The 11176-nt window shown below is 49.7% G+C and overlaps 1 protein-coding gene across 1 annotated transcript; it reads right to left on the bottom strand.

Moving 5' to 3' along the window:
• Positions 1–1269: 1269 nt before the first annotated feature.
• LOC125547980 (protein IQ-DOMAIN 6-like) lies at positions 1270–4005 on the bottom strand. The gene is made up of 5 exons (XM_048711702.1): positions 3585–4005; positions 2792–3082; positions 2465–2692; positions 2189–2314; positions 1270–2109 (listed from the first exon to the last, which is right to left on the bottom strand). The coding sequence occupies exons 1-5, from the start codon at positions 3654–3656 to the stop codon at positions 1516–1518; spliced, it is 1311 nt and encodes a 436-aa protein (XP_048567659.1). The 5' UTR covers positions 3657–4005; the 3' UTR covers positions 1270–1515.
• Between the last annotated feature and the right edge of the window lie 7171 nt (positions 4006–11176).

Here is an 11176-nt window from a genome sequence, read left to right as displayed (position 1 = left end):
GCACTCTCAGTGTGCCCTAGCGGGGGGATCCCAACCAGCATCACTCCGGAAGTAAATTTTGCTGTCCGTCCAGATCCAGTCAGCATGACTGTGGCAACGGCCAATAGGCAGGTTCAGGCAGGGCCAAAAGGGCCACCACTTTGCACTTGTAAGCACCAAATGATAGCCCCCGGCATTTCAAAAACTTTGCTGAATTCAGTACTTGTTAGCAAAGTGACATGATGCGTAGTGTTCTGCTTCCACTGAGCATTTCTTTTTCCCTCTGACAATGAACTGCTCTTCTGCCTTCTTTCTTTCAGTGCTGGTAAGCAAAAAAGAAAAGATTGCTTGGAGCTGCTTAAAGAACATTGCATCATTTTTGGGGTGTATGATTACTTGATTAGGTTTATGAAGAGCTACTGATAGTAGCATACGATGCGTAGATCACTAGGGCCTTTGTTTTCTGGGCCAACAATGTTCTTTGACCTACATTATGTAGTACACTGATGTTGTCTGTCCTCCAGGACAGAAATCTTCTTCGTCCGAGGAGGTCAAACAAGGTTAACCGTGTCAGTTTACGGAATCTATCCTGTGGGCATTTATGGCCCGGCAACTGGTTTTACCTCTTAAAAATGTCATCTGCGGGGCATCAATTGCTTCCCAAACCATGATAGGGGCATGCTGCAGTGTTCTTGGTCCTGATGATTTCTCTGAAGACAGGAATTCCTTATTTTGCCACGCTTGCCATGAGCTGTTCTTGGTCTAGGGCCATGCTTTTCTATGGGTAAACAGGAATAATCTAGGTCAGTGCAAGTGTTCTTGGTCTTGCCGTGATGAAACCACATCTAACCATTGTTTAAGCAAGGCCTAAAAAGGGACACTGTGTTGCCATGCTTACCATGGGCTGTTCAACTAGGACCATGTTTTCTATGGTTGCACAAAAATGTGGTAGTGTCAGATTTGCCTACTTGTTCAGCAACGTGTCCATGTGGGCAACAAAAGTATTGGACCCTAATTGGCATATTTTGGAGTCCAATAAACCCTAGGGTCTCCTTTGGTTGAGAGGGTAGGAGAATCATAAGAATAGGAAAGTCATAAGAAGTGAGATGACATGTATCTCAAATCCTATCCTGAATTCCTAAAAAATTCCTCTAAACCAAAGGAGGCCTAAACATGTAGTGAGATATTTCAGCATAGAGCACTGACTTGAGCTTGTTTGAGGTCACATCATAGCGGAAACAACCATGAGAGAAGCTAAGAACATCTAGTAACAATTTTCACAGCCTGAACTAACAAAATCCACACAATTTTTTTTATCTCAGTCAAAGAACTATCTTACAAAGACACTGCCAATGACAATGAGGGCTGCCCTGAGACGGGGCAACCAATCCGACAACAAGATGTTGAACATGAGACACCAGCAACACACACACACACACACTCAAGAATGCAGCACCAAGACACTGAAAAACACCCTAGAGAGAGCTTGAAAATTGGCTCTTCATCTCTTCCTGGAGTTCCACGAACACCGTGCGTTTACGGCTTGGCGGCCTTCAACTCGGCGCCTGGGGCTTTCCGATCATCCAACTGCTTCGATGCCGTCGTCTTCTGCGCGCCGCAGGGCTTTCGCTTCGCCTTGATGGACTCCGTCAAGCTCATGTAGTTCGGCCTCGACCTGACGCCGCTGCCATTGTTGGTCTTCTCTGGTGTGAGCAAGGTGGAGAACGACAATGGCGTCGACGCAAAGCATGACGACGACGACGCCGAGCTCTCGTCGTTGTGCAGCTCGGTGCTCAGGGACGAGATGGACTGGGCTTTGAACCGCTGCGGGTGCGTCGCGCCTGGCGGCTTCGCGCTGATCCTCTTGCTCACGTTGTTCTTCCTCACCTTGACTGAATTCGGCTCGGAGAAGTCCCCGAGAACACCGAAGGCGTCCTCGCAGTTCTTGGACGGCACGAGGTCCGGCGAGCTGGCGTTGGTCTGGTTGTGCTCCTCCATCAGCCGGTTCTCCCAGGGCCTCGCCGCCATCCACCTCTCCAGCCAGCTCCAGCTGCCGTTGTTCTTGTCGCAGTGCTGGTGCTTGAGCAGGAGGCCCGACTGGTTGGACCGGCCATTGCCGCCCTTGGGTTGCTGCACAAGAGAAAACAGAAACAATGTTAGCTCATTCAGATGAGTAGTAGTGGAATTCTTGCAGAGAATTGGTTCATACATTGCATTTCGCTACGCCGTGATACACGTAGGCGATAGCTCGCTCGCGCTTGATTGCTCCTTCCTGCCGTTTCTGCAGCTTCACTCTCACTGCCTCTAGAGTTCCCTGGCTGTCGCACCATCCTTCCTGAAAGTTCAAAATTTGTCCAGACAAGACAGTCAAACACTCGAATCAGCAAAGATGGCTGAAGATCCTACATGAGTTTGTTCAATGCGAAGGAGTCGATCCGACTGGACAATGTTTGATTCATGGAGGAGGACAGGTAAGGGAGGTAACCTCGGCTTCCCGGAGGATGTCGAGCTTGGTGCGGCGAGCCTGGATGAGCTTCTGCACGGCCTGGCCCTCGGTGGACATGCGCACGCGGCGCGCCCGGATGCGCGCCTGCACGCGGACCAGCGCCTGCATGCACCGGAGCGTCACCGCCGCCTGCTTCCGCACCTGCCGGCCGCGCACGATGGCCTGCAGCCGCACCAGCCCCTTGAGCGCCCGCAGCGCCCGCCGCGCCTGCAAAAACACAAACACGTACGGAGCGTTCAGCCCACCGCGCGCGCAGTCGCACTCGCAGTCGCCGTGCAGATGCGGCCTGAGAAGAGCGGTTCGTACCAGGAAGCCGCGGAAGGCGGTCTGGATGCGGATGGCGGCCCACTCCTGCCGGACGGCCATGAAGTCCTTGGCCGGCGCGCGGGCGACGGTGGCGAGGGCGGCGGTGAACATGTCGGCGGCGGCGGCGGCGAGCGAGGAGGCGTCGTCGGAGGCCTCGGACGCCGCTGACCGCTGGCTGCCGCCCCTGGAGCCGCGCCACAGGGAGCCGTGGTCGCCGGAGGAGCTCCTCCACAGCCTCCACTTCCGGCCCTTGCCTCCCACTCCCAGGACGGACGGAACCAGCAGCTTGTTCTGCAGGAGAAACAGCGAAATCAGGGGATGCCGGCCATGATTATTACCGCAACGAGATTTGAAGCTCGACATGAAAACCACGAGAAACTTTGGGATGAGATTAACCACCCAGACCCAGGAGATTAAAAGAAGCCTATTTTGAGCCAATGATAACCCTACTACTACAAGTATAGTAGTACTTGTGAAGCAGCGAAGAAAGTACAATCAAGTCAAGGGGATAAAAAGCACTGTTGCTGTTTGCATCTTGAGAGACATGTGCGCGAGAATGAAAGAGACATTGCGTGGTCATTAGAGGGGAGCTTTGAGCAGTGGATTTTAGCCGGGATGGGGTTGAGGAAACCAATCTCGGTAATCATCTCTCTTTCTTCTATTTGGGGGAAAACATGACCTCAAGAAACTCTAGATGAATCTAAGCCAAGAAAATCAACTGTGAAACGGGATGTTTCTGCACATCAAATCAAGAATCGATGGAGAGAGCAAGAAGAGCTGCGGCTCGCCTCACCTTGCAGCAATCCTCCCTGTCGGGCTTCTTGAGCCCGATGAGCGACTTGACCCACTTCCCGGACCCTCCCATCCCCTCCTCCACGCCAAGAACAGCACTAGAGCTAGAGCGGCGGCCGCCGGAGAGGAGGAAGGAGACTCAAGAAAAGAAAGAAACGCCGCACGGAGAGGAGGCCGAGAGAACGGGAGGCGGAGCAGACAGGTGTGTGTGCGACTGCGTGCGCGTGCGAGAGAGCCCGGGGCGGGGGGCTTTGCAGTGGCAGAGAGTGGGAGAGCGTCGCGTCGGCCTTGGGGAACGGCCGGATGGGATTTGAAATTCGAAATGGAGGGAACTGGTGCTGCCCAAAGCACACGCATGCATCGCATTGCATGCAACAAAAAGCCGCGACCACGACCGCCGCTTTGTTTAATCGCTCACTCCATTCACTAATCACCAGGAAAGAAACTGCTAGTAGTACTACTGGCCAAAAAGGAGAAGCAAAGAAAAATGCAGAAATGGCAATGTGGCTGGGAAGCACAAGGAGGATCCTATGCGAGTTTTGGACGGTAATAAAAGATTTTCTCCCCCTCCCGTCCCGTCCATCCGTCAGTCGCTTCGTTTCACGCCGCGCCGCATTGGATTCTCGCCTCGCTCTTCACCGCACCGGGGCCGTGTTTTTAACCCGTTGCTGTTGTTGGGCGCGGCCATAGGATAGGAGCGCGCTCTGGCTTCGTTCTCGTTCGGTCCGAAAAATGTCTCCTCGCGTTTCGTCGCGTCGGGAACAGCGCTGGCACCGGCACGCAGCTTTGCCCGTCTTTTTTTGGGTCCTTGCGAAAGCCGGGCCTGCCGTGCTGTGCGCGCGTGAGGAGGGAGGGAGAGAGAGATGGAGAGTGAGTGCAAGAGAGAAAAGCTGGCGCTGGCACCGGCACCGGCGGTTTGCGGTCAGATCAGTGGACGACTGCCCGCACGGCTGACCACTGGCTTGCGTTTCGTTGCGCAAATGCGCGACGATACATACAGTGGTCTTGCGCAGCGGGGTCACGTTTTGGCGCTTGCGCCTCCGTCCTCCTGGGTTTGGATGCAACGGGTCAATCGCTTCCGCTTGGTTTGGTCCTGCGTATCCTGTGATCGTGCGGTCCTTTCTTTGCCTTTCTGCGTGGATTTGGCACCTTTTTTGGGGGGTGTTTGGGATTTGGCAACACGCTCCCTCCACCTCTCTTTGCGGCAAACAGCAGTAGTAGTACGCATTTGCTAACTCACAAGTGTGGATTCACGTTGTAGGTTGTTTGAATGGTTTTTGGTATCGACCCGGCGTCCGTAGGGACCCAGAGAGCTGCCTTCGCTTTTGAACTATGTACTTCAAAGCCGGCCATCAATGCAACAAAAATTTAGTATTACATGTATGCAACAAAAATCTGCACTATCTGTCAACTATATTAATCCCTCTCACGGCCCTGCTTACATCCCATCAGCATCTTCACCGCCGCCGGAAGAGGTTGTGGGCAAAGATCCCATGCCGAATAGTAATGGCAGGGGCTTGCTAAGATGGTAGCTACCCGTTGTTGACGATGGAACATGAGCCCCCCCTCCATTGGCAGAACATGTTGCGACAACTGTTTGGTGGTCGCAGAGCATCGTGCCATAAGGACAATGTGGTGTTCTGTAGTCATAGTCATCCTTGGCTCATTGTAGGAACGAAGTATGTCTACTAGAGAGGGGTTGAATAGGACATTTAAAATTTCTTCGGGAAACTTCAAAGCTCTCAGTACACATCATCAGGAATAAACAAAACATAGATAAGACTACGAATGAAAACTACCGAAGCAAATCAAGTACAAGCACCGAAGAAAATCACATGACTGGAACATAACTGGAGATAAACAATGGAAAGTATTTTAGGGTACAGAGGAGAGCAGTGGTGCTCGATGGCGACAAAGTATTTGTTCGACCAGTTCACTCTTCTGCAAAATAGCAACATTTGGATGAAGGGACTTGTGATTTAACACTGAAGGTAAACCCTCCTTGCCCTATTCTCCTCGACAACAAGTTCGTCAGCACGTGTCGATCACTTGGGGTAGATACTTGAGGCGATCTCCATAACTTTCACAGACCTTGTCTTCACAAATCACAATAACTCTTGGTTACAAAAGAACTTGACACCTAACTGTCTGATACGTCTTCAATGTATCTATAATTTATGAAGTATTCATGTCTTGTTTACGGTAATTTTATATGGTTTTGATGCACTTTTGCATTATTTTCACAGACTAACATATTAATCCAGTGCCCAGTGCCACTTGCTGTTTTCTGCTTGTTTTTAGTTTTCCATAAAATCCATACCAAATGAAGTCCAAACGTGACAAAAAAATTGACGATTTTTTCTGGAACATAAGAGACTCCCGAAGCTTCGTGGCAGGATCAGAAGACCCACGAGGTGGCCACAAGGCACCACCACTCACCCTGTGGGGGAGGGAGGGTGCTGTCGTGGTTCTAAGTCTGACAGTAGATTAGGGGGTACGTAAGAGGAGGCAGGAGTCTAGCTACGATGAGGTTGTGCATGCAAGATTTACGAGTTCAGGCCCTTCGCGGAGGAAGTAATAGGCCTACGTCTCGGTGCCCTGAGGCGGTCGACTGGATTATGCGTGAAGTTACAGGGGGTGCGAACCCTTGTACCCGAGGAGGGGGTGGCTTATATAGAGTGCGCCGGACCCCTCCAGCCCTCAGTTATACATGGTTCAATGTACATAAAGATGAGGCGTTACCAGCAATAAAGACGTATAAATGATCATTAACACTACGGAGTGAACGCCTGACCGTTGCCATCCTGAGTGACTTTAGGCCTTTTGTCTTTCGAGTGGTTTCTTGTATGGTCGAGTAGTGATATATCGGTCGAATTAATTGGGTTATCCGAGTGAGTTGTTGGTCGAGTGAATTGCACTCTGAGGAGATTCCAGTCGGTGGAAATTACTGAACTTTGAATGCTGTTGGTCTTTAGGTAGTGTCCTTGGGGAGGGTGTCTAGGTTAGGCCTATTACCCTACCCTAGATACATGTCATCGTCATTAGCCCCCGAATGGATCGAGGTCTGAAGGAAGAAAAGGTTGGAGACAGTTCTGACCCAATTTTTATGCTCCAGGGGCATCTTGCTTGAGAAGGCGAACCACTTTGAAACCTCAACCTTATTTTTAGTCGCCTTGATCCATTCAGAATTTGTCGAGTGAACTCATCCCGGAATGCTTCGAGTGTTGGAGTGGAACGAAATCTTTGGCGTGATTGATTGCACTGCCGTTCCCGGATCTCACGGGATTGGAAATTTTGGGAAGCGCGCGGGGCGGAGTGCGCCGCAGTAATCGGGACGGATTAGGCAAGGGTGCCTTGATTTCCACACCGCCTTTTTCGCCACGTACCGAGTGTGTGGCTGTTGCGAGTTTGACAGGATTCCTTGGGCCCGCATGTCAGTCACTCGGAAACGGGCAAATAAAAGACTCCGCGGCTAGTGCATCTGCACAACGTTCCCCAATCTCCTTCTCCTTCTTCAGTTTCCAAACCTTGTCCTCCACCACTCTCGACGCCACCGCACCACTCGTGAGCAGTCTCTCTCTCTCTCTCTCGTGTTCTTGATTCGACACGATCTTGATGTATCACGAGCTTTGTTATTATAGTTGGATCCTATGATGTTTCTCCCCCTCTACTCTCTTGTGATGAATTGAGTTTTCCATTTGAAGTTATCTTATCAGATCGAGTCTTTAAGGATTTGAGAACACTTGATGTATGTCTTGCATGTGCTTATCTGTGGTGACAATAGGATATCACGTGATCCACTTGATGTATGTTTTGGTGATCAACTTGCGACTTCCTTGACCCCGTGAACTTATGCATAGGGGTTGGCACACGTTTTCGTCTTGACTCTTCGGTAGAAACTTTGGGGCGCTCTTTGAAGTTCTTTGTGTTGGTTGAATAGACGAATCTGAGATTGTGTGATGCATATCGTATAATCATACCCACGGATACTTGAGGTGACATTGGAGTATCTAGGTGACATTAGGGTTTTGGTTGATTTGTGTCTTAAGGTGTTATTCTAGTACGAACTCTATGATAGATTGAACGGAAAGAATAGCTTCATGTTATTTTACTACGGACTCTTGAATAGATCGATAAAAAAGGATAATTTTGAAGTGGTTTCGTACCCTACAATAATCTCTTCGTTTGTTCTCCGCTATTAGTGACTTTGGAGTGACTCTTTGTTGCATGTTGAGGGATAGTTATATGATCCAATTATGTTATTATTGTTGAGAGAACCTAGACTAGTGAAAGTATGAACCCTAGGCCTTGTTTCAACGCATTGCAATACCGTTTACGCTCACTTTTTACCACTTGCTACCTTGCTGTTTTTATATTTTCAGATTACAAAAACCTTTATCTACCATCCATATTGCACTTGTTTCACCATCTCTTCGTCGAACTAGTGCACATATACAATTAACCATTGTATTGGGTGTGTTGGGGAGACAAGAGACTCTTTGTTATTTGGTTACAGGGTCGTTTGAGAGATACCATCTTCATCCAACGCCTCCCATGGATTGATAAACCTTAGGTCGTCCACTTGAGGGAAATTTGTTACTGTCCTAAAAACCTCTGCACTTGGAGGCCCAACAACGTCTACAAGAAGAAGGTTGTGTAGTAGACATCAATGTGCAACTTTCTTTGTCGTCAGATAAATTCCATAGACCATCTTCTGATAATGAGGATATCTCTGCTTGGACGGGGTTAAGATTTTAGAAATATAATACACTAGGCGCTGAACTTTGAAGGCTTTGCCTTCTTCTTCCCGCTCGACCGTGAGCACTATACTGACAACTTGTCCAGTGGATGTGATATAAAGTAGTAGAGGCTCTTTGCTGATTGGAGCAGCAAGCACCGGCTGGGTGGAAAGCATGGTTTTGAGATCTGCAAATGCTGTGTCTGCTTCAGGAGTCCACTCGAACTTGTCAGACTTCTTCATCAGTCGGTAAAGAGGCAATACCTTTTCACCAAGACGAGAAATGAATCAGCTCAATGTAGCTAGGCAACCAGTAAGCTTCTGGACATCATGCACACGCACAGGGCGTTTCATTCAGAGAATTGCACCAACTTTTTTTAGGTTTGCATCGATCCCTCGTTCGGAAACGAGAAAACTGAGTAACTTTCCTCCTGGGACTCCGAATGTGCACTTTGATGGATTAAGCTTGATATCATACCTTCTTAGATTGCCAAAGGTTTCGGCGAGGTCAGCCAGTAGGTCGGAACCTTTACGTGACTTGACCATGATGTCATCCATGTATGCTTCCACATTCCGACTGATTTGAGTGGTCAGACACTTCTGAATCATGTGCATGAATGTGGCGCCAGCATTCTTGAGACCAAAGGGCATGGTAACATAGCAAAAGCACCCGAACGGGGTGATAAAAATTGTTTTTATTTCATCAGGACCATACAGTCGGATCTGATGGTACCTGAAATAAGCGTCCAGAAAGGACAAACGCTCGCATCCCGCGGTCGAGTCAAGAATTTGATCGATGCGGGGTAGAGGGAAATGATCTTTCGGGCAGGCCTGATTGATATGCTTGAAGTTGATGCACATGTGAAGTGAATCGTCCTTTTTGGGGACCATGACGACATTGGCGAGCCACTCGGAGTGGTATATCTCGCGAATGAACTCAGGTACCAGAAGCCGAGCCACCTCCTCACCAATTGTTTTCCTCTTCTCCATGGCAGACCGACGGAGATGCTCTTTGACAGGTTTTGCTTTCGGGTCGACTCGCAAATGGTGCTCAGCCAGTCCCCTAGGTACACCTGGCATGTCAGAAGGCTTCCATGCAAAGATGTCCCAGTTCTCACGGAGGAACTGGATGAGCGTTTCTTCCTATTTGCTGTCGAGTGTTGTTGAGATATGAGTTGGAGCAGCATTAGGATCGGTCGGGTGAACGTGAACTTGCTTCGTTTCACCGGATGACTGAAAAGATCCTGAAGCGGGCTTCTTGGCACGCAACAAATCACTCGGATCTGCATTCTTCTGGTACTCTTGCATTTCCAATGCTTCCATCTGTTCATCGGCAATCTTTGAGTCCTTCTGGAAACATTCCTCCGCTCTCTGCCAATTACCAGTGATTGTAATCACACCTTTGGGCCCAGGCATATTCAGCTTGCGGTAAACGTAACATGGTCGAGCCATAAAGCGAGCATATGCGGGCCTGCCCAAAATAGCATGATAAGCACTGTGAAAATCCACAACTTCAAATGTCAACTTTTACTTGCGATAGTTCTTCAAATCGCCTAAAACCACGTCAAGAGTGATTTGGCCAAGTGAATCAGCTTTTTTCCCAGGAATGACACCGTGGAAGCGCATATTGCTTTCACTGAGCTTGGACATCGGGATGCCCATCTCTCGGAGTCTCAGCATACAGAATGTTCAAGCCACTTGAGGGAGTCCTGGACTAAGGGGTCCTCGGGCGTCCGACCTGTTATCCATGGGCCGGACTGATGGCCTGTGAAGACATGAAGGCCGAAGACTGTACCCGTGTTCGGATTGGATTCAACTTGGCGTGGAGGGCAAGCTTGGCGACCGACTATGAAGATTGCTTCTTATGTAACCGACTCTATGTAAACCCTAGATCCCCCCGGTGTCTATATAAATCGGAGGGGTTAGTCCGGAAAGGATATACTCATTACCATAGTCATACATGCTAGGCTTCTAGGGTTTAGCCATTACGATCTCATGGTAGATCAACTCTTGTAACACTCATATTCATCAAGATCAATCAAGCAGGACGTAGGGTATTACCTCCATAGAGAGGGCCCGAACCTGGGTAAACATCGTGTCCCCAGTCTCCTGTTACCATCGATCCTAGACGCACAGTTCGGGACCCCCTACCCGAGATCCGCCGGTTTTGACACCGACATTGGTACTTTCATTGAGAGTTCCACTGTGCCATCGACGAAAGGTTCGATGGCCCCTTCAATCGTCTATAGCGATGCTGTCCAAGGAGAAACCTTCCTCCCTGGACAGATTTTCATGTTCGGCGGCTTCGTACCGCGGGCCAACTCACTTGGCCATCTGGAGCAGATCGATAGCTACGCCCCTGGCCACCAGGTCAGATTTGGAAGCTTGAACTACGTCACGGATATCCATGGAGACTTGATCTTCAATGGATTTGAGACCGCAGTGATCGCTCTCCCTCACCCCGATGAACATGACTCAAATCTGTCATTGGACTAGATTCAGGAGATGGCTCCTGTTGCTGCAATGGCCTTAGAACCAGAGTAGATGGTGCCATTCGAGGCCACAGAGTCCGTGGCGTTGGAGCCGCACGTAGACTCGACACCGTGCAATATTTGCGCCAACGGAACTCCGGACTCGTCTCCGGCTATAAGTTCCGGACCATGTACGCTTGCGGACACCGAGCTAGATCGGTTATCAATCTTCGAATTCAGCGCCGCAGACATTTTTCAGCACTCACCTTTGGATGATGTTCTAAACTCTTCAAAGAACCTATCATTCACGGGAGACTCACGGCCGAACTATTTCCGGCTCGAACTAGGGGCTGACGATGGAGAATTTCGCTTCCCACCCGTCAC

This window comes from Triticum urartu, chromosome 3 (genome assembly GCF_003073215.2).
Source record: "Triticum urartu cultivar G1812 chromosome 3, Tu2.1, whole genome shotgun sequence".
Lineage (NCBI taxonomy): Eukaryota > Viridiplantae > Streptophyta > Magnoliopsida > Poales > Poaceae > Triticum > Triticum urartu.
The sequence above is the reverse complement of the archived record's forward strand: the minus strand, read 5'-3'. Positions and strand labels throughout refer to the sequence as shown.

Excerpts from the sequence above, each read along its gene's own strand:
- LOC125547980 (XM_048711702.1), bottom strand. The coding sequence starts at position 3,656 with ATGGGAGGGTCCGGGAAGTGGGTCAAGTCGCTCATCGGGCTCAAGAAG. Across the intron at positions 2,693-2,791 it reads CCGCCTTCCGCGGCTTCCTG|GCGCGGCGGGCGCTGCGGGC; the intron begins GTACGAACCGCT and ends GTGTTTTTGCAG. Across the intron at positions 2,110-2,188 it reads ACGGCGTAGCGAAATGCAAT|CAACCCAAGGGCGGCAATGG; the intron begins GTATGAACCAAT and ends TCTCTTGTGCAG.